This window comes from Perna viridis, chromosome 5 (assembly GCF_037379345.1).
Source record: "Perna viridis isolate PV_CMFRI_1.1 ecotype Kerala chromosome 5, ASM3737934v1, whole genome shotgun sequence".
Lineage (NCBI taxonomy): Eukaryota > Metazoa > Mollusca > Bivalvia > Mytilida > Mytilidae > Perna > Perna viridis.
In genome coordinates this window covers 47,101,033-47,125,926 of record NC_142449.1, presented here as the reverse complement: position 1 = coordinate 47,125,926, position 24,894 = coordinate 47,101,033, and the positions used below count along the sequence as shown (strand labels likewise).

At 31.3% G+C, this 24,894-nt stretch overlaps 1 protein-coding gene across 1 annotated transcript in view; it reads left to right on the top strand.

Moving 5' to 3' along the window:
* The window catches only part of LOC148617975 (C-Maf-inducing protein-like), an 80,707-nt gene that overhangs the window by 17,167 nt on the left and 38,646 nt on the right, over positions 1 to 24,894 (top strand). Inside the window, exons 3-5 of the mRNA XM_088585667.1 lie at positions 4,757 to 4,807; positions 6,273 to 6,344; positions 19,336 to 19,425. Coding sequence (XP_088441793.1) covers positions 4,757 to 4,807; positions 6,273 to 6,344; positions 19,336 to 19,425 — 213 coding nt within the window. The remainder of the gene's footprint in view (positions 1 to 4,756; positions 4,808 to 6,272; positions 6,345 to 19,335; positions 19,426 to 24,894) is intronic.

The following is a 24,894-nucleotide window of genomic DNA, read 5'->3' as shown; positions in this document are numbered from 1 at the left end:
CTCTAGTCGATATATTTATAGATGATGGACAAGGAAATGCTCTAGTCGATATATTTATAGATGATGGACAAGGAAATGCTCTAGCCAGTACATTTATAGATGGTGGACAGAGAAGTGTGATTGATTTCATCTCTTTCATTCTGTCTGCTACAAAATGATACCATAGAAAAAATGCATAGTTTGTTGGATACCAAATTTTATGTTTTTTTGTTGTTCAGAAAAAACAACCCGTTTCAATGTCCAACAAAAAGTTAAAGATAAAGTGTAATCTTAACAGTGTATGGATTCAGTTATCTATGAAATAATGCTATTATCACCAAACCATGAAAATTGACAACAATTAATATATTGACTTTGTTTACTGTAGTACTATATAAATCATGAAAAATTCTACAATCTCATGCCCAAGTCAATATTCTACTATCTTGTGCCCATGTCACAATTCGACGATCTCGTGTCCAAGTCAAAATTCTACAATCTCATGCCCATGTAGAAATTCTACTATCTTGTGCCCATGTCACAATTCGACGATCTCGTGTCCAAGTCAAAATTCTACAATCTTGTGCCCATATCAAAATAGGAGATTTAGCTTCATTCAGTAATTTATCACATCTTGTTTGAATTTAGGCTTAAAATTTGCAGTTTTGAATATACCTACCGGTATTTGAGGTTGCAAGTTTTTTTCTAAGTACATCACAAAGAAAACTGTATGTGGGTATGGATATTTATGACATTGTACCATACCACAAAAAATCAAGATATTGAGGTGTCAATAACAAGCATTTTCCTTTCTGTGGACAAGAAATTGAGTTTAAGTGTTTGGATCCCTTTGAAATTGTACTAAGTGCCATGTCAAAAATGGATATTGCAGGGTATTTTTGGTGGTTACGATCTGACCAACTTATTGTAAGTTAGAATTAGAAGGAATTTTCAGGAATAATGATCTGACCAACTTATTGTAAGTCTGTATTGGAAGGAATTTATGGAGTTATGATCTGACCAACTTATTGTAAGACTGTATTGGAAGCAATTTATAGGAATAATGATCTGACCAACTTATTGTAAGTCTGTATTGGAAGCAATTTATGGAGTTATGATCTGACCAACTTATTGTAAGTCTGTATTGGAAGCAATTTATGGAGTTCTGATCTGACCAACTTATTGTAAGTCTGTATTGGAAGCAATTTATGAAGTTATGATCTGACCAACTTATTGTAAGTCTGTATTGGAAGCAATTTATGGAGTTAGGATCTAAACAACTTATTGTAAGTCTGTCAGGATGTCACTGGCAGATATGTATGAGTGAAAAAAGAAAATGATGACAAATCCTTGACAAAATTAGCAATGTCTAATGTGAGATATATACTAATATAATATACCACCAGATCTAGATACTGAAAAAGTGTAATGTTAAATTATTGCTGGTGTCTTGAATGAATAGTAAATAATTGTTTTTGTCTATGTTATTGATTAGATAGATTTGTCATGTTTCAGGCTAGTAGAAAAAAACAACAATAAAACCTATCAGTGCAAAAGGGTGAACTTTTTTCTCTTGTTTATTTAGTGTCATTGTTAGTTTTTGCAAGTTTTGGATGTCTACAACTATCACAGATACACACAGATATATAAACTGTTTTTGCATTGGTTATTTTGGTAAATCATAATAGACTCTTTCCTGTTAACTGTAGGGTAGTCAATGAGCATTTATGACATGTACTTCTGCCAGGTAGGGCTTTGGGTAGAACAAAATAGTGTATATTTCACACTTTGCAATTAACATAAGGGGTCTGTTACCCACATTTCCTTCATATTTTACCAGCTACAAATACAGGCAAAATGCTTTCATGTGAACTACATATAATTTTCACATGAATTGAACAATCTTTTGTAACAGAAGTTTTATATAAAATTCAGTTCTGTCATCATGTACTGCATATACTGTACTTGGTTGGCAAACTGGCAAACTGGTCAACACTGTACCACGTGTGCTGTACTTCTTTGGCAAACTGGTCAACATTGTACTACACGTACCTTACTTGGTTTTACAATCTGGTCAACATTGTACTACATATAGTGAACTTGGTTGGTGAACTGGTCAATATGGTACTACAGATAGTGTACTTGGTTGGCAATCTGGTCAACAATGTACTACAGGTACTGTACTTGATTGGCAAACTGGTCAATACTATACTATATATACTGTACTTGGTTAGTGAACAAGTCAGCATTGTGTTTTCATACACTGTACTTGGTTAGTGAACAAGTCAACATTGTGTTTTCATATGCTGTATTTGGTTAGTGAACAAGTCAACATTGTGTTTTCATATGCTGTACTTGGTTAGTGAACAAGTCAACATTGTATTTCATATACTGTACTTGGTTGGCAAAAGGTAAACATTGTACTATATGTACTGTACTGGGTTTGCAAACTGGTCAACATTGTACTACCTATACTGTACTTGGTTTCTCAAAAGTTTCTCAAAATGGTCAATATTGTACTAGATATACTATACTTGGTTAGAGAAGTGGTCAACATTTTACTACATATACTGTACATGGTTGGCAAAAGATCAACATTGTACAATGAACTTTATACACTGTTCTTTGTTGATGAATTAGTAGACATTGTACTCTATATACTGTTCTTGAGTGACAAATTTTTACAATTTATAGAAACAAAACAAGAATTTCTGTTTGGTCTTAGAAAGATTGCACTAAATTTAGTCTGTTACAGTGAGATTGTAAACAACCTTAAAACTCTGAGTTGGTCTTTCCCTTATGAACAGTTTGAGTTAAAACAATCTTACACCTCAGTTGATCTTCCCCTTATGACATTTTAATGTGTGAAATATTCCAAACTAAGTTATAAAACTAATTTTACCATTACTGTCAAAATGTCAACCCTCCCACATTACGGGGGTGACTTCCACAAAATCAACAGAAAATTTAGAATTTCCCACATAAAAATATAAGACTATATTTTCTGTGAAAAATTCTAAATAATTAAAGTTTTACATAAAAAAACATTGCTTCTACCTTGCACTTGAACTGTTCCAGAGGTTGTTATAAAAGTAAGATTTCTTTAAAAGTTAAAAACTTTGAAAATTGATATGTTTAAAAAATCTGTATTTTTTGTGAAGCCATTTAATTTTGAACAACAGTGCATGTTGAGTTAAGGAACTGATTGATTTATTGTTCTTTTTTGTAAGGATTCCTGTGACAAAGGTCATAATTGGGTATAGGAGATATCTTATGGTCTTCATGTTCTAGTGTCTTTGGAAAAGTTATTTTACGTGTGATTCAATTGTAGCAGTATGGTCGGTTCATAAAGAAATATCTTTCTGCAAAAGATTGGTCATAAATCTATCGTATTTAATATCAAAAAGCATTTATTCCCTGTGACGGAAATATTGTTTCTAAGATCAAATCTTAATTGCTTAGTAAATATTTTTTGTAGCCCTGGTTGGCACTGTTCTCTCATTATTTGACAGTATAAATCAAGCCTTGTTAGTTATTTTTGTGTTGACTGAATTTCATCAAAAAAGCTTTGATAAAATTATAGACAAAAAGCAAATAAAGGATTCTTTATTTATATAGTTTGTTAGTGGTTTGGGGTTTTTACATAGACACATAAATCTAATAGAATATGATTTGCTTGATAATTGGGATTTCTTTTTCATAAAAAAGTTGTACTTTTCATGGTGTGTATTAATATTATGGCTGATGCTTTACTGAAAATTAAATTCAACTTTGGACTTTTGATTTATATGAGGGAATGTTTTATCTATAAAGTATAAGTCTTTGTAAGAATCAGGCAGAATGGGAAAAATCAGAATCATGTAAAAAAAACCCACAGATCTATCTGACAATGTAATTTCAGCCAATGATGCTTTCTCTATTTGAAAAGACCACTATTTGTTCTCTGCAAATCTGGATTTTTTTCAGAAATTTTTCAATCAAATGTTAGAAATATAAGGTTTTTTGGCAGAGTTATATGTCCTTGAAATGTTTATAATCAGTGTATTTCAATGAAATTATGTGTATAACTCAGTTTACCAAAATGATATGGAAATTTTGTCTTTTTTCCTTGATTCTGATTGTGGAAATAGTCAAATTACACTTTCAAAATGTTGTTTTTTTTACAGAGACTTAAACTTACTACAGTAATCAAAATCCACTGTATTAGGTAAAAAAATAAACTGTCTTTTTTTCTGCTACCTTACTTAGCCTACTTTTTGTGTATATATGGCCATTTTGCCCTAATTACTGTTGAAGTCTAGATTGTTTCTCCATCAACTCGATGTAAAATATTTTTGAAAAATAAAATAATTACTTAGTCACCTACTATGGGGAGGTGGGCTATTATCAAATATGAAATAAAGTGCCGGATTGAAGTTTATTTAGAAATAAAAAGGCATGACAGGTCAAGAGGAAAAAGTAAAAGGGCAGGATCTGTTATTGTCCTAATATTTTTGTTAATATTATTAATAACTTTTGGCAATGTGCAAAGGTAGGACCAATATTTTCTCAAAATTAAAGGGCATGATAGAAAATTTGATCCTAGCCCCCTAAAAATCAAATGGTTATTCACTCAGGATTTTTTTATTACTGATCCAAGGTACTGTTTGGATTCAGTGGAACTAAAATACAAATTTTTAATGCCAATCTGCACAAATTACATTTTGCAGAAGTCACCATTTATATGAAAATTAAAATTTATGGACTTTTCACTTACATCTTTTTTTATATATTTCAGGCACATAATTCATATTTACGAGATCAGTGGTTGCATTCTATCTTATGGAAGGTATGTAAAATACATTGTCACTGTATTTTATTGGTAAATGATTTTCCTTTGGAATCTTATATGTCCAGTTGTTGATGCACCCACTGGCACCCAACCAATAATCTTCTTAAAGTTAATGGTACTGTTTATTTAATGCTTAAAACAAGTTGTGGCATACATGAGTATTTGAATTTTCTCTGCTATTTTACTTTTTATGTATACTACTACCAAACAAAGTTTAGTAACTACCAACATTTTTCAAAATTCATCAAAATGTTCAGGAAGCATTTTGGCCTACTGCTTGTTATTTTAGATAAAGTCATATCTGGCATAAGGTTTTTTGGTTACGTGGCTAAGGGTAAGGTGTAATATGGATTTTGGGGTATGATATGACAATGATGATATAAAAATTGTAATTAAGGGAACAAAAATTCTAGTGGAAATCAAAAGAATAAAAACTAGACAAGCAATATATAGACAAACACAACAAAGATCAAAATTACAGGTACAAAGAAACAAAAATAAATGAGGAAGCCAGACTCCGCTAAAAACTGGGACTATGGACCAGGTGCATTTGTAGGATAAGTGCCCTTTGTCTAGATATACAAAGAATGTACCAATATATCATTTAATTTGACTTGTAACAAACTTTCTTTTGGGGCAAACCCTGTTATTTTGTATAACCAGGTTTAGTGCTGTGATTTCATTAATGTCAATTGGTCTGTACTCCAAGATTCAAATAATACCTATCAAAAAAACTTTTTTGATTACGAATCAATTATTACTATTTGGACTGATGTTCATTAGAAATTAAGTTACTGTATAAGGAATGTTTCTTATTTTTTAACAGGTTATTTTGTATAAACGGTTAAAAAATTAGAAACATTTCTGAAATATCTTATATACAGAAAGGTCATATTTTATATTTATATTGATGATAAAAACAGTTACATATACTGGTGGCACAGTCGTTATTAGGGGTGTGTTGTTGATCAGCAGAAGTCTTCCAGAGGTTGGAATATTTTGCTAATACTGTGAATTTTTTTAGCAAAAGTTGAACAAAAAACAGTCTGAAACCCTTGGTTGTCTGAAACTCTTGGCTTAGATCTGCTCTTGATGTGCAACACCTAATGAACCACTTCCACCCTTGTAAATAATGTTTCACTGTCACAGCCTACTTATAAAATACATCTTGACTAATAACCAACTTTATGAACAATAGCAACCCCAGAAATGCCATACATTTGCTGTATTGGTCCATTAAATTAAAATTCTAAAATGTTACATGACCATTAGTCATATTGAATGCATTTTTGTCTAAAAAAATATAACAAATATGATGTTTCAGGTAGTAAAATTGCAAATTTCTGTTTGTCATACTTGTCTGTGAGACACATCTGTTGCTCTGAAGTATGAAGGATAGGCTTGTTGTCTATCATCAGTACCAAGAATTAGACTTTTTTAAGTTGCAAAATTTATTTTACAGCGCCACATGTATAAATATGAAAAGATACTGAAGAGTGCCAGGCGACCAGAAGTGTTATTAAAAGAAATTAAGGTGAGGCTTCACATTGTATATACAGGTGTTGCAGAGCTGTTGAAATTTAATTTCAGATCTTTTGAACATCTGTATGCTTTGTAGCAGAGATATTATAATCTATTTATAAAGTTTCCAATGGCTTGCATTGAAGTTTCTATTATTCAATAAATGAAAGTTTACTGCAAATAGTTTAAAAGTGAAATATATAGGAGTGAGTTATTGTTCACATGTCTCTGACGTGATCTGTGATATAAAATTATTTGTTGGGAACTACTTTTTTAAAGCAGTTAACTTGGTTGCAGTTATAATATTTCATATACTGTGAAATTACTTCAATCCATGGATACCAATTTTTGTGGAAAAGAGAAGAAACACAAGATTGTGGATTCTTGAATTTGTGGTTTTGAGGTTTTCAGTGTACACAACAATGGAAATCTCTTTTTTTGTTGGGAACCAAATTTCATGCTATGGCCAACCCACAAAAATCATGAAATTGGTACCCCACGAACAATAGTACTTTCACAGTATATTGTAATAGTTTATTAATTTATGTTAAATTGTTCGAAAACTTGAATATAAAAGTATGTGGAGATTATGTATGTTGTACAACATTTGTATACAAGTAATTTTCTGTGAATAGAGTTGGTCTTCCCTGGATTGAATGAGTCAGATGATGAATTTCCATAGGTAGTTAACTGGACAATTGACATGGAAGTTTAAACTTTCATAGGTATTCTAATCCTTTTGTCCAATTAACTACCTATGAAAGTTTACCTGGTTATGGTCAAGGTAAGACCAACTCGATCCCATGAAGTTAACTGTTTTACTTGCTGTAAATCGCTGCATACAATAGCACTTACGATATTAAATTTTTATATTCTTCAATAAATTATCATACAGAATTGTATAAAAATGAGAATATTTTATTTGAGTGTATCAATTTCCATGGTTTTGCAAAATTAATTTGGTTGGTGGTTTTATATAGGTGGTTTTGAATGCTATTGATCTTGTATATCTATAACAGAAAATTTACATTTCATTTTGAGTAGTAGTTATTTCCTTCTTGCTTGGTATTGTCTAAAAGCCACACCATTTGTAAAAAGTAATAACTATTATTGGAAATTTGAGTAAATCAAGATGCCATGATTTGTCAAGTTGATTTGAATGAGAGCAGGTTTTCGCTGTAATTGATTTCTAGTATATTTGCTTCATAATATCAGAATATGCAGACCATTTTTACAGCTGAATGTTGGAAAGACTGCTATCCCCATCTTTCTAGATATAGGACTTTGTATAGAGATGCCTGTCTAAACCAATCTCAGTACAAACTGATAACCTATCAACCAGGCATTTTTTTTAGTCCCTATGTATCAGTTAAAATGTATATTTAATGTATTAAAAACTGTTTCTACCAGTTGTATAGATTCTATTTTTATATGATGGTTATATTATGGTGTTGCACTGTCTTCCATATAGCCATTGTTGTACTAATCCATGTTGGAATCCTCAGATAATTGATTTTTCTTGTGATTTCTTCAGTAGAAGGATCTTGATAAAATTTTATTACATAGTTTCATACTACAAAAGGAATGTTAGTAGTGATTTCAGGGGTAATGGACATTTTCTTTAAGGAGTTTTAGGGCCAAAAAAGGGGTCAAATATTGGCATTTTTTCCAACTTTGTAGACAGTTTTTATTTCTAAATTATGTTTAACTGTAAATTGTAAAATCTTTGACTACTTCCATTTTTAGTTAGAATGATATGCTATGTCAAAAGATTTAATCAAAATCATAAGTTCCGAGCTGTATCAAGTTTGAATGTTGGTATCCATACTGTACCTACTTCTTCAGGGCTAAATCTCTACACAGTCTTTTAAATATCACGTTGCAACCTGTGAATCATTTTATTTTAATATAAAAAACATCAGAAATTCCCATGTGATCCAACTGCTGTATAGCCAAAAACATTTGACCATACTTTTGCTTTGATCGTTTGGGTTAAGGTGAGCTCTATTCTAAAGATTGGTGACAAAACCCGATATCTTTCACTAGATTGATATGGTAAGAAAAGATTGCAACTTTAAGTAGGTGCACTCACTGTTACATGAAATAATGCATGAAAAAATTCATACATTAAGTGTTTTAAGTGCTTTTTTAATTATACAAATACTTCAGATTTTTGTTGATTTTTGTCAATTAAGTAAGTTAAGGTTGAATTTCCAAAAGAAATGTTTCTTAATCTCTCCCACTGGTTTATGCATAATTAGATCTACTTATTTCTGTAAGAAGTGTCACTTACAGCTGCCTACACACGTGGTCTATACATGTGGCACATGTTCCCAGGCTTAGACTATAAAAGTAATTTGTCTAAATGTGTTAGATTTGATTAACAGTCAGGAATTGATGCCAGTTACTTAGTACATTAAAATCTGAAGTTATAGAAACTTTTATTCTTTTATAAGCTTAATTATTTATTTAATACATGTCCATGAAAATTGGAAGAGTATAGGTAAAAGACATCTAATATGAAGTCTGTCAAGAGGCATAGAAATTAAAAAAAAAGGTTTTTGATGTTTTGTTAACAATAAAATGAAAATGCATGGAGTGCTGTATAATCCTCTTTAAATCCTTGGACATTCTGATAAAGTCTGACACTATTACTTGCATTACTTTATGTGAATTAGTCTCTTGAAATCAGTGATACGTTTGTATCATATTCAATTTCACCAAAGCCTATCATGCTTTCATTTGAAATAGAATGATATTAGTTCAAGTTACTTTGATGCATACATGAGATTGATATAAAATGCTGAATTCAAATATTCCAATGATTTGTAAGAGTTGTGTCCCTTAACCTAGGTCTACCTCCTTAAGTAGAAAAAGAACAGTTTTAATTTAGAACAAATCCCACATCAGTCATGTTAACTTATACCAATCAATATCAATGCAAGTTATTGTGATCTTTTGTATTGTCATTGTAAAATCTCAATTTGTCCGGACCAATAACTTTTAAAGAATAAAATACAGATCAACTGAACCGATTTATACTGGATCCACACCTTTCACAAGCACATTTATTTTACCTGCACATGTTTAAAGTTGCTTAAGTACAGTTGCCTCACTGTTCTCATCAAATTTTGATGTGTGCTCCAGATAGTATAGGAAGAACTAAAGAAAAGAATGTGTCAAACCAAAAAACCATTAGAATAAACTTTTCATTTTTTTTTCTTTGAAATTTGTAAAAAAAAAGTGAGTAATAAAAGTAAATACCACAATTTTTTATTAAAGTCACCAAATTTAAGAAATAAGAAAATTATCCTATGCATTTTTAAATAGAATATACATATACAAATTGAAATTGAGTTTGATTTAATTTGATACATCACATTAGACTATTGCTTGTAAATTATCTTCTATTTAGAATTAAAAAAACATGTTTGTCATTTTCTCCGTGTTCAGTAACAAACCAACATTATCTAGTGTTACAGAGTAATCTTGTTAACAGCGAGAGAAATAGTTAACTTCAGGGAATAGGATTGGCATTCTTTTGATATAATGACTATTACCTGATGGACCGCCTTATATATTTAAATAAGATGCTGATTATTCTATAGGTATTTGAAATTATGACTGATAGAAAGTTGAAATCTTCTCCTCATTTGTCCAGTTAACTACCTAAGGAAGAAAACAACTCAGTCCTCTGAATATAACTGTTTTACTTGTTGTAATTAGTACTTGAAAACTAACCCTTATCTTCATTCTTAGACCAGAGAAAATGTAATCTTCAGCACAGAGGTACACATTACGTTATTTAATTAGTATGGTCAGTTGTAAGAAACTTCTCAGATTTTAAATCAGTAGAGAAAATGCTAAGTGATAAATTTTACATCCAGCATGGCAGAGGGATTTAATGGCAGAGTAAATCAGGAAACAGTGGGGATTGGAGAAGATGTTGTCAACTAAACTGTGTTTCCGTGTCTCTCTAATAACATTTAGTATTTCCTGGTAGTGACAGTTCCATGTGTTATTTTTTTTTCATGAATGAATCAGATATGAGGGCAGCATCATGATTCATGTCACAATGAAGTTAAGGATATGTGTCATGTTTTTGACATTTTCTGGTTTTGGGAGTTTATCCCAGAGAGCCATGGCAAATTAGCTTTCGATAAAATAATTGGTTTAATCTGAATACTGATTGAAAAGCTTTCTGTTAAGATAGCTTTATACTCATTGGTCAATTCGGACAATATCAAAACGGGACAATATAAAAAAAAAGATTTCTTTCTGCTTTGGCAGCTATTTATTTAACATTGATGGAAAATATAAGAACAGGAGTGACCACAAATGATGCTGGTTTTGAAGTGTTGAGGAGTTATTGGCTATGGTGTTTATTCCCTGCTTTGGGGAAGATGTAGTGGGATTGTCCATTTGTCCATCTACTACTTTTATGTTACTATTCTCTGTACAACCACTTATCACATATTTTAAAAGAAGTTTAAATAGGTATGCCATATCATGGTATAGCTGCTTGGGCGTTAAACCCCAATAATCAATCAATCAATCAATCAATCATGGGATTCTATTTCAGACTGAAGCAACATCAACTTCCTATTTGACAACTGAGTTTATAATTTGACCTTATAGTATGCAGATGGTTTTTGTTTGGTTTTTACTGGCAAATCCCAACAAATTTTGATAATTTTAGGAATGAAGTGCAGCAAGTTCCTGAATTATTATAGCTCTTGTCAATCAGTACTCATATGATATAAATCTTGGCATTATTCATCCGAATTATGAGTTTGTTATTTCTGAAAAATGCCAAAATTCACCGCAAAATAACCCTATTTTAGATATAACAATTAATCTGCTATTTTATGTAGCCCAAGAGAAATAGCTATAAATATTATGGAGCCATTACTATTATATCTAAAGCCTGCCAACTGTGCGGGTTGTTAATTTTAGGTATTGATATTATAAAGGGACCAGCCACTATAATGGCTATGCCAACAAATTAATTGATAAAAGCTTTATTAAATAGAGATAGTGCTTAAACTTGAAGACAACATCATGCAGTTTGTTTGTTTGACTCTTATATAATGCCTATATTGATGTAATGAATGGACGTCCATCTGTACAATATTTTTATATAACATTACATGTAAATTTTTCAGCAAAAGTAATCAAGAAACCAAGTAATATAGCTTCCCTATAGAAAGCAATGCCATGTCAGTATGCAATAAACTCCCATATTGCACTAGTAGAAATATAGTTAAAATTTGTGACGTCCTTTGTGACAAAAGTTTTTTCATAATAAGATAATTTATATAAAAATAATATTGCCATACAATAAAAAGGTTATTGCATGAATTCTTGTAGAATGTATATTGCACTCATTAACTATGCTATATAAAATTCTCCTTTGGATAATATTCCCCTGTATTCATTCAATATTTTGATAGGTTAATAAGTATGTAGTTTGTAACAATACCTTAAATATATCTGCTTGATATGGTGTTTGGAAGTTTGCTATTCTAGTTGCCAATGTGAAAGAGTATTGCATCCAGTATAGATAAAAAAAATGTCATAGAAACGATGGGGTGGGGTTGGTGGCTGATTGGGTGATGGGCTCCTCTACATGAGATGAGAAGCTTGCATTGGATAATGTTTATAGGTAAATGGCCTTTAACTTATATAACCCTAACAGCTTTATATGGTATGTTACAAGAACCATGGATAAGTTTGCTCTTCAAGTGCTTCAAATTCCACTATATAATGTGGAAAAGACAACATCCACATGTGCTGTAATGTAAAATGGGAATAATACTTAATTATATTATTTGATTAATGTATAGAAACTTCTGAGACTAACATGGTATAAAGAGGCTAATTTGATTCCAGACAGATCTATCTTAGCTGATAGTTTTCCTGTAACCCTGAAGAGAATGACGTTTTTCCTGTCTTGGGTTGTGATACTTTGACATTTGGAAGCTAAATTGTAAAAAAAAGTTATTTTTAAAATAGATGTTTGGTTTATGCGGTTTATATTACTGTCACTCATCATTTCCAAAGTTCATCTATTTAATTAGATAACAGTAGATGTAATATGATACCAGAATTACTAATACTTAGGTTGAATGATCAGAATTGCTATGATATGAGCAGTTTTGACCAGACAAATTATATATTAAGGCTAGAATTCTCTATTATTTTTCAATTATATGTCTCAGCTTAAGAAAGATATGGAAAAATTGTTTAACTGTTCATTAGAAATAAAAAATCCTTGGGAGACTCACTACAGACAACTAGTCACTACCATGGATGGGGTTGAATGGGAAGCAGGAGGAACTGAAGCTAGCCTGCACCCCTGGTCACACATTAGTTTTTAATGAATTCTAATATATCTTATTTGTGTTAGTGACTTTTGATTGATGATTTTTTTATTCCCTATGGACTTAACTTTTCCGTAAAAATCCTTTTCTCTGTTTTGAAGCATGTAAGTGTTTTCGTTTCTTTCAACAAAACAATTTCCTATGATTTTTAGACAACTAAAGTTATGAAAATTCACACTTTGTTTGCTTTAAAATTCTGAACTGTCAAAGAAATATTCAGTTTTTGTGGAAACAAATGAACTATTCCTTGTACATGCTTACATTTTATTAAATATAAAAGTGTCTTAACAACACGAAAATTCTGTTTGTGATAAGAGAAAAATGCTTGTAGGAGGAATTCCAAACTTTTTTAAGTGTTACATCATTTTTTCGTGATGTTTACTAAGTAAGATATCATGCAATCTTTCTTTATTTTGTTATGGAATAAACAACAACTAAAGATAGATTATATTGTTTATCATCCTTCAGTATCCGTAGATGAAGCACTCTTGTTATGGATTGGGTCCAACGTACCACCTGTTAGTCAGCCACGGGTGAATCTACTGTTTATCAGACAATTTCATCACAATAGAAAGTAATATACTTCCGTAGCAGCAAAGAAATCTTCCAGTAAAAAAATCAATACTAAGTCCACGGTTTACAGGCTTTGTCAATCACACCATGGAATCTGTTCCATATTAATTGAGTAAAAATAGTAACGATTATTTGTATCTTTGCTAAAAGATCTGTAAGAAATGGAATTATTGAGGTAAAGGTTACATGGTGTTAATCTTAAAATGCTGAGTAAATTGACAGACTATTTGCTATACCCAATTAGAGTTTATCAGTGATAGGTTGTATTTGATTGACTGATGCAATATCTTTTATTTTTGTCAAACTTCTTTTGTGAAATTAAAAGTAAAACTCTTGACCAAACGAAAATTGAATTTTGAATACCAAGGCCTGGATGTTGTTCAGTCATCTGAATATAATTTCAAAACTGTAGGTGTTCTATAATTCATTGAAAAACAAAATAAGGAAACATTGCCATTGGTTAAAAAAAAAAAAACAGCTATTAAATATGTACTTCAAAATTTCTTAGAATTTAGATTTTTGTATTCTTACAATTATTAGAACTGACTTGAGTTACTTTCTCTTGATGCTAAGTACAGGTGGCACAAGAATTATTTTCTTTGGGTACCAGTTTTAGTGGATTTCAGTGTTTAGTAGTTTGCCTTTTGTGTTATTGTAGCTTCAGAATTTTTTTTTCACTTTTCACTGACAGTGTAGTGAAACCTGTCTAAACTGAACTGTGTATAATCTGAAAATCAGTTAAAACTAAACCCTTAATAATCTGAAAACCTGTCTAAACTTAACCCTTAATAAACTGAAAACCTGTTAAAACAATATATTAATGAAAGTGTTTTTATATCAGTTTTAATGTATTTTGAATCTGTCTAAACTGAACTAATTATAAGGTCCAAAAGGAGTTTGAGTTCAAGAAATTATGTAGGTTTAAAAGTATATAATTTATGGTTGTATTTTGAGGACACTTACCCTGCTGGTGAACATGGTCCATGCTCCCAGTTTTTAGTGGAGTCCGAGTTGCTCATTTACTTTTGTTACTTTGTATGTATTATTTAAGTTATTTATGTTCTTTGTTGTGTATGTCTGTTTTCCATGTCTGGTCCTTGTCTCTGGATTACATTCTTTTAATTTCCACTGGAATTTTGGTTCCCTTGTTTACTCTTATATCAAGTTTAGTATGTGGATTGATAGTGAATGGTTTTTTTTGTGTTATCTCACATTCCCAGCTGTCATCAGGGACATAAAACTCCTTTATTGGTTAGTTGGTGAGTTGGTTTAATATTCTACAGCTCTTTTACAATAGCCTCCCATCAGATATAACCTGCATAATTTATACCTGGAGCAATATCTGGGTTGGATATTATGTTTTATGTCAAACGGTGCATGGCTCTAATCAGCTGAAAACTACCTTTTAATGTTATTATCCCAATTTCCATAAAAGTGTAATATGTATGGATGATTATGTGTTAAAACTGTCACATATTATGGTTTAAGAAGAAACTCATTCTGAGATTCAATCAATATGACTATGGTGGTGTTGTTATCAATGCTCAGAACATGTAATTGGTTATGACTTAGGACTGGCTCTTTAATTCATTGGTTGTAGTAATGTCTCCTCATTTCTTGAAGTCAGACATATTGGTATTTTTATGTCTGTCTCTCTGTCTACAACAAACAATTGCTCTCTAACAGCTTCAATGAAGGTTTCCCTTGGCAAACATTAGAGATGAAAAAACATCCCATAATTACTTAATATAGATAAACATCCCTGAAATGTTCAAACCATGTTTGCTGTAATTAAATGCTTTTTTTAATCACATTAAAAGAATGTTTTTCTCTTTTACAAGTTTCTGGGTTGCAAAGGGACCTTATTCTTCACCTGACTGGAAATGTGAAAGGCCATCAATCTACTGATGCCCCTGACTGGAAGTGAATAAAGCACTTGCACTGCTGGTGCACTATACTGAAAGTGGATAAGGCACTTTATTGGTGCATGACTTTTTAATATTAGAAACTGATTTTCCAATATTAGAAAATAAATTTGTTGTATTCAATAATGATTTTTTAATATTATAAAATCATTTTGTAATATTAAAAAAATGTGACTGATTTGCAATATTGCAAAGTGATGTTCTAATATTACAACTTCATTTTCTGATATTACAAGTTCAATTTTTCATATTACAAGTTCAATTTTTCATATTACAAAATGTGTAATGTTTTATAATATTACTAAATCAGGAATTTGTAATATTAGAATTTTTCATATTACAAAATGAATTTCTAATATTAAAAAATCTTTTCTGATATTAAAAAATGATTTTGTAATATTGAAAATTCATTTTCTAATATTACAAAATATTGATTTTTGTCCACTTTGGCTTGCCATACAATCACCTTCACTCTATTGGTGCATCTGTCTGAAAAGGCAAAAAGCCTCTACTCTATTGGTGCGTCTGAGTGAAAAGGCAAAGGGCCTCCACTGTATTGGTGCATCTGACTGGAAAGGCAAAAAGCCTTCACTCAATTGGTGCACCTGTCTGAAAAGGCAAAGGGCCTTTTCTTGATTGGTGCATCTGACTTAATGTGCAAAAGATCCTTAATCTTTTGGTGCTTCTGACCAAAAAGGAAATAGGCATTTACTCTTATTTATGAATGTGGCTGAAATTTCAAAGGGTCCTTACTTTAAAGTGCATCTGACTGAAAAGGCAAAAGGTTATTTCTATATGATGCATTTAACTGAAAATGCTTAGGGTGCTTACTCTTTTTCTGCACTTGACTGAAAGTGGATAGGGCCTTTACTTTATTGGTGCATCTAAATGGAAGTTCAAAGGGCAATCAATCTATTAGTGTACATGTACTTGACTTAAATCAGCTTTTGCCTGCACTTAATTTTGCCAATTTTTTTTTTTTTTTTTTTTTGAGATAAAATACATCCAGGAGAGGCATAAATGATGCTCTGAAACGCATCTGAACCCCTGGACCCCCTACCAGGGCTCTGCCCTGGACCTGCTAGGGGCCTTAAGTGGCCCCCAGACCCCCTTCTGTAATTTGGCTACACTTCAATTTGGCCTCAGCTACACGCCTGTAAATTGCAAAGAGTTCTACTCTACTTTTGTACCGGACTAAAAGATGATAGAGAACATGCTCTATTGGTGTATCTCACTTGAAGTGCAAAAGGCCATCTCTCTTTTGGTGCACCAGATTGGAAGTGCAAAGGATCCTTTTTCTGTGGTTGCACCTGACTGGAAGTACAAAGGGCCCTTACTGTTATATATTGGCATACCTGACAGAAAATTTCAAAAGGCCTTTACTCTGTTGGCACATCTGATCCAATTTGCTCCAACATTAATAAAAGAGTCAGAGATGCTCCTAAATTTAAGAATTATGTTTCCTGAAGTTATTTCTTGTTTTACTCCTTGTCTTAGTCTTTGAGATTTGATTTCTTTTGATTCCGCCTACACAAAATCAGTTAATGTAGTATTCAAAGATGCCATGATTGAAAATATCTTTGAATATACATTTTGTCCCTGTCTTGAAAAGTTCTGTAGCTATTCCTTAAGGATAAAGAGATTATATGCTGTAAAAACACTTGATTTTCTAAATGCCAATCACGATGGATTAGAGTTTTAATTATAGGCTTAGTCTTTTATTTCTGACTGAATCCGGAGATAACAACTGCCACCTACTGGATATCATTTTTTAAGCAATCAATAATGCCTTGACAAAACTGGTCACGATTTCCATGTGACAGTTGGGAAAAGGCATGTTATGATGTGAAGGTTTGAATCATAAATGTTGCTAGGATAGCAACCATATCTGGTTACTGAAATAATCATCTGATATTTTTGTTACTCCTACTAAGTAAAACTATTTGGAAACATAGGAAAATAGCAAAACCTGTCTAAAGCAAACACTGGATATACCAGAAACCTGACTAAACCAAACCCTTGATATAACAGAAACTTGTCTAAATAAACCCTGGATATACCAGAAACCCGTCTAAACCAAACCCTGGATATACTAGAAACCTGTCAAAACCAAACCCTGGATGTACTTTGTAAATCAGAAATATTCCTACATACACATTTGAATATGCTTTGAATCTTTTTAAACAAAACATTTGTTATAAGTGTCAGTCTCTGTAAGAATCAGGCAGTGTGTGAAACATAGTATGAAAAAAACACTATTCTGAAAGTGTAATTTGACTGTTTGCACCAGTAAGTCATATAAATAAGACTCTCAATATCATTTTTGTAAATTGTGTTATGATCTGATCTCACTGAAATGCACTGAAAATGAGCATTTCAAGGGAAGATAACTCTGTTGAAAACATTTTTCTAACATTGAAATTTATCTGAAAACCCAGTGATGCAGAGATCAAATAGTGTTTTTTTAAATAGGTGAGATCTGTGGGTTTTTATCATGAATGTTTCTGATTTTTCCCATTTTGCCTGATTCTTACAAAGACTTACATTTGACTTAACATATACTTCAGTCCATGAGAGGTTAGGTTTAGAATGTTTTACTGTAATAGCCAGAAGCAAATTTCACATGCCAAGTCATTACTCTTAAAAAATAGATGGAGCTTATTGTTTAATATCATCTTATCATATGTTGATTGTGTAGATACGTAAAGGGTGGATGACTTCTCTGCTACTCCTCTGTCAGAGGTAAAGGGTGGATGACTTCTCTGCTACTTCTCTGTCAGAGGTAAATGGTGGATGACAGAAATATTGACTTGTCTTAGGATTTAGGAGTTACAAAATATGTGCTTCTGTCAGAAAAAAATAGACATTTAAATATATTTTTGGATAGAGGTCATTGGGTTCTAATGTTTCTGAATTATCTTCTGTTTAAATGCTTAAGTAGTTTTGCTGATGTTAAGGTTAAAGTTTCTAGGGAAAAGAACTGTTAGTTGGTTGTCTCATTGGGTAAAACTATAAAATTTCATATCTCCAAATTAATTGACGCTATTAGTATTAAAGTGAAATCAATTAAAATAAAACAACTTCCTGAATATTAAGATAATTAAGGCTATAGTCACCAGATTTTTGAGAATTGGAAAAGGTTTTGAATGTCAAACTTGTCAGTTACAAGTGTTATTTTAAAGTATACATAATTGGCATTTAGTGCTGTTTTTATTTGATATTTTTCACAGAAAAACATTGTTAAAAATTGATCAATAAGTGTAATATGATTCTATATTGACACATATATCTCCTGTTTATGAACACCATTCAGTTATGTGATAAAGACCAAATAAAGAATATAGCTTGGTTCATATTTGGTCATTGACTCTTCCTCTCAGAGTAGAGATGGTATATGATTGCCTCAAGTCTTCAGTACAGCTAAAATGTTTGTTATAATGATAAAAACTATAAATGTAATTAAATAGTATCCCCACACTGTAAGTGATTGGTATATTGGGATCATCTTGATGGTCAAAAATTTTCTTCACAAAAATCTGTGCTTCCACTGGACAGTAGGTTTTAAATTTGGTAAATGGCTTTACATAGACAAGGCATACATTGTAAGCAATTGTGGTTGCTGTTTTTTACAAATTACCACCTCTGATTGGATGGATTTATTTCAAATATGGACTGCAGCTTTATGTAGATGGAGTATACACTTATAGTGAGTGCTTTTGGTTGCTGTCCAACGCACACAACTTCATGTTTTCATTGTTTTAGATTGATCTTTATTTCACATTTCTCTTCTATTGCCTTATGTGTGCTGTAGAAGTAATCTTCATTGCATACTATTTTTCGTGATTTTCATGTGTTAACTACAAGTTACCACAGAATGGTAGAATTTCCATTTAAAATTATGATGAATAAACCCATTAACAATTGTACTTTACACTGAGAATAAAGAACATACATGGTACAGATGTGTGTGTTTTCCAACAGTCTGGTAATTACCTTTTCTCTTTGGTATATACATTTGATGTTTGTATAAATTCATTATTTTATGGAATGCAGAAGAAAACTTTTTTAGTCATTAAAATGTTTCTTGTTCAAGATTTTTTATTAAAGTATTTTTATTTTTCAGAATATGATAGATGTATCACTGACTACGAACATACAAGATGCCAGCATTTATCAGTTTCCCTTGGATCTGGTGTCAGATTTATTACAACAGGTAACTTTTACATAAAAGAGCACTTCAGAAGTCAGGTGGTAGCATGTTAGTCTCCAGTATCATATTGTTAAGTTATTTGATTGCAAGAGTCCTCAGGAACACATGCCGACCAACTCAGACTCAAGGCCTAGCATCATATACTCATAGTGTTGTGAAAAGCATCAACTACTCTGAACCAACATATTTCACAGAAACTTATTTTTGCATTTAAGGACATCAATTCATTTCCACTACTACCGGTATTCATTTTTAGTGACTAACACTGTTTTTAACATGTATTCATAAATGAAGGGACATACTCCTGGCAATTTATTTTCTGACTCTTAAAAATAAGCTGGTTTTTAATACTTATATCTTACCAGTAATAATACAAATAAGATTTCCAGCTTATTATACTACCACTAAAGGAGACATTTAAATAAGGGAACAGCTTATAACAATAAAGCCCAAAAAATCACGTGTGTCTTTAATAAATGGGTAATATAAATTACCCATGCCTGGAGTCTGCCTCCTTCTTACAAATGTACGTGTGTCATGCTCAAAATACCTTTGATCATTTCATAGTCTCTTTTGATCTCCTTAAAATTAAATATGAACTCAAATGTCTACAAAATCTGGTGTATTTGACGATAATCATGACGGGATGGGGAAGATATTGATATGTCTTACTTGCATGTGTTGCCGGTGAAATTGATTTAAAAATCAGGTCACCTGACAAGAAGCTAAGCTAATGTGTAATGTTACATAACTCTAATTACACGTTATGGTTTTTTAATGGGTATTCAATATATGATCAATGTTTTACATGAATAGTTCTTACATACTGAATTGATTAAGGATTATATAAGTTGGTTTCTCAAGATTTATAATTTTGCCCTGGTTTTTTTTTGCTTTCCTGCACTTGTGATTTGCTTAGCATTGAAATTGTTGACTTCTTGTCTATAAGTGGTTTACATTGTAATCTTGTTGACCAGTTTGAACCTTGGTTTTAGCTGTATCAGCAACTTTTACATTTGTGATTTAAATCAAGTAAGGGATTAAGAATATAGAGTTATGATTGGAGGATAGAATGCATTATATTACTGTAAAATGTGAATTTTTCATGACAGTTTTACTTTGATTATTTTAATGCTTTAATGCAAAAGTAAAGATAGCATGAATATTATCATCAAGGAGGATTATAAAAGGATTTAACTAATCATCTTGATTTTAGATTGCAAAAAAAGATGAAGATAACTGAGAAAAATTATGAAAAAGACAGAACAGAAATTTCTTAGAACTTCTTCAACAGTTATTTTTAAGCTTCCATTTTTGAGCAGTGTAACATCAGGGTAATATGTGCCAAACTTGAATAAGAGGTTGAAGGGTTTTAGGCCTTTTTTTCAAGTTAAAGAATAATTATACTTACATGGTTGCTCAAAAAAGGTTAAAACTCATTTGGTGTCTTACTTAGTCTGAAAGTAATACACATGTGTGGTACTCATATTCAATTAGGTGCAACTGTACGTGTGCTAATTTTCGCAGGTATTAATTTTCTCACTTTCAAAAAAATGATAAGTTTTTTATAGTGTTAAAACTCAATTTTGCTGGTACTATTTTTCACACTTTTCTGTCCACTGCAAGAATAGCAAAAATTAGTGCACTGCGAAAATTAAGTACTTTTACAGTAACTGTATAGTGTATGAAGATTTGGTGGTGTCAATCCTGGATTTGATGGTGGCAAATTGATTTTGCTGGCCGTCAAATTTACATTGATGACAACAAATCTTCAAGTACAATATGGTTTTCTTCATTATTATGTAAATGTCAAATGAATATGTGTATTTATTATTATAGTGCAACCTGAACATATTATGAAACAATGCATTACTTAAAAAGTGAGCCAGCCTTCACAGGCTTACGATGTACTTTCTTTTCAAAACTAGCTAAATATCAATATTCGAACACTTTCAATAAAAAAAGGGAATATGTAAAAATAATTTGTAATAGTCAATTGTGGAATTGACATCCTGAAATCATTGTTTTATCCAATGAAATTCCTTGTTACAATGAATGTTGTATTAGAAAAAGTTTTTTCAGCTGGAAAACAATGTGCTAATGTTGGTTTTACATATGGTACTCTCACACTTAATATCCTAGCTACTACAACTGGTTCTTTAGACAAATCCATGTTCAGTTTCTTGTTATAAATTGTGATTGCATTTGCACTGAATTGCTTTCACTACTGTTTATTGAGTACCTGGTTTCATTTATAAAATGACCACCTTGGTGCTTTCAAGAAGGTAGTGTGCTGACCTTAAGGAGTGGGTTTAATCCCTGGCAGAGTTGCACCAAAGACTTTAAAATAGGTAGTCACTGCTTCTCCATCAAACATACAGTATTAAAGAGAATAGAGTGATTACTGGTTGTCTCAGTGTCAGAATAATGTTTCTGATTTGGGTTGCATACCTACCTGCAGGCTGATGCAGGATGAACTAGTACAATATAGATATTGTTCAGTGTGTTGCTCTAATACAATGCAGGGTCTGTTTATTGGTCAATCTTGCTCTTCCTGAAATGCATGAAATACCTGCCATAGGAAATTAAATCATGATCAATTAATCAATCTGTCATTTTCAATTTGATGAATTAGAATTGAAAACTATGCTGCTCTAATGCAATTGAAAACTTGACAATCTACTTAAATAATGGAAAGACAAAAAACTGATACCCATTGCTTCCACATTATCTGCCAGTTAGTTGTTAAACCGGAAAAATATGATAATCATACACCTAATAAAGCCCTCAGGTGAGATGTATATTTTCAGAACAGTGAACCCTCAGCAACCCCTTCACTGAAATAATCAAATCCTTTCACAAAGAACATTGTCACTCATATAATTTGTAGGAATCATAGCTGAATGGATAACATAATCATTTATATCGTAGCTGAATGGATATCATAATCATTTATATCGTGTTAAATCTATTGATTTAATCTTCATTTCATTTCATGTAGAATCCAAACAAAAATAATTCATGACCTCACTGTTTTGAAAGGCGTTGATGACTGTTACAGGAAAAATATCGACTGGAGGGAAAATGTCAGGAGGAAATCATGGTTATTCCTGTTACTATATATGTTTGACTGAGCAGAACTGAAATACAATCATTTCCTTGTGTAAAGATGTGACGTAAGGGAAGACTTTGAAATCCTGTGTCATTGTCAAATTACTTGTCCTGAGTATTCATAAAATATGAAATCCTTGTCATTTTAAAAGGAAATTTTTTCCTGTGAAACTGATTTTATTATTATTATTATTATTATTTTTTTTTTTTTATAAAAAATGAGTTTCATATATTACATTTTTAAAAACTATGAGGAATAAAATTAAATGTGACACTGAATAAGGAAAAGACAGTTTTTATTTGAAGATTTGGAGTTGTCAATCATGGATTTGATGATGACAAGTTGAGTTTACTGGGAACCTGTAAGAAGATCCAGAAAACTGGTATTTGACACTTTAAATCTAGATGATAATAACAAAATTTCAAATACTATAAAGTTATCTCCATTTTATATTAGTTGCAAATATATCTATAAAAATAACAATTAAACTTCTTTAAAAAGAAAATCTGGGCACACATGAAAGTTTTGAGTTAATTATGGAGTTGATGTCCTGAAATTTTTGGTGCTCTCCAAATGAAATTCCTTGTGACAACAAATGTTGTATTTTAAATAAGGTTTTAGTATCTTCCATTTACTTTTGTTTTCTTTAATTAAATGAACAATAATACTAGAGTCTGTGGTGTATCCTACTGTGCACCTTAGGATGTCCTAATTTAAATGTTTCTTATTTTTTAAGTGGTTATACAAAATAACTTGGTTAAGGCCAGTTTACACTTTATATATACTGCTTCATAAACCTGTTCAAAAATTAGAATGATTCGGTAACAAAATTGAGTTTATTGAAGTACTGTTCCACTATAACAGCTTGATTATGTTTTTCTTTGAAATTGATACTAAGGAAGGAAAGCTGATATATGTAAATGTTTACGTCTTTATAAGGTCACATCATTTTTAAATTAAATGTCTTTGTTAAGTAGTATTATGATGAGTTCCTTTATTAAACCTGAAACCTGCTGTCATCAGACTCATTAGTTTGAATGTTATATCTTGTGGTGAAATCTCGGTACAAGTATTGATTTCTATGACAACAATAAAACCAATATAAGTTCCCTTTTTTATATTTTTCTAATGTTAATTATATAGACCTTTTTTTCCATTGTAATTGTCATGCATTTAAATGTAAATATACAAAAAAGTACCTCATTTCTCAGAAATTGTTGATAAAAAATGTAAAGTTAATAGTTGGTAGTGAATAGTCATCTGTCCCGTCTTTAAGTTATCTATCAGATTTAACCTTTGCCTCCCCCTTCCACCTGAAAGTAAGGCAATTTAATGATTGACATCCATGCATTTCATTTGCTCTAAACTTTTTAACTTTTAAAGGAGTAATGATTTTCAAGCTTAATTTGTTCAAATGACATTTTTGTGGCTGTGAAAGTTGGAATTAGTAGAAATCTATTGCTAACCCACCCCCCCCCAAAAAAAAAAAAAAAAAAAAAAAAATCATTCCTGAAGAAACAAATATTGCAGGAATGTCTAAATGGTCTATTAATTACATTTTAGATTAATTAGTGAAAAAAATACTGTTAATTTTCACAGATTCTGTCAAGTGAACATATTCACGGGTATCAGTTTTTGCAGTTTCAAAAAATGTTCAAAATCAATTCCACAGGTACTATTTTTTGCGCTTCTTTTGTCCACCACAAAAATAGTGAAAAATAATTCCCAAAAAATTTGCAAAATAGCAAAAGGGATTTGACACAAGTTATTCCAACTAAAAAGGTTCTTCCCCCAATCTCCCTTTAGTGACAAATCACCATCTGCCTAACTATTAGACAGACACATACTTTATAGTGCACCCATTAAGAACATGGAAGCTTTTAACCTTTTATATAAGAGTGCTCTTTAATTAATGTAGTAGTCCTTGTTTATTGTTTTGATTACAACAAAGATACCAATCTAATGTTCCCGATTCTGGTCAATAAAACCATTACTATTGTAAATGTTGTAATATAATTAGTCCATCATCTCACTATCCCACCATTGATCTATGTCCAATGACAGGAGAAATAAATATTTTTCATGTTTATTTTATATTTGTTTACAATCTGAAATTTTCCTCACCTTTGTGTCTGATCAATCTATTGATAATTCCAATTAGCAACTTCATCTGTTTCCAGAACTGGTACTTAATTGCATTGGTTTTCTGTTAGACCTAGGTTTCCAATGTATAATTTAGTGGAGTTAAATATTTTAAGTGATAAAGATTGTATACTTTCAAGTCTGATACCAGTGTGTCAAATCTGTGCTCCTTCAACACAGATGATTCGCACTTTGTGTTTTCTCAACTTTTTTTTTTT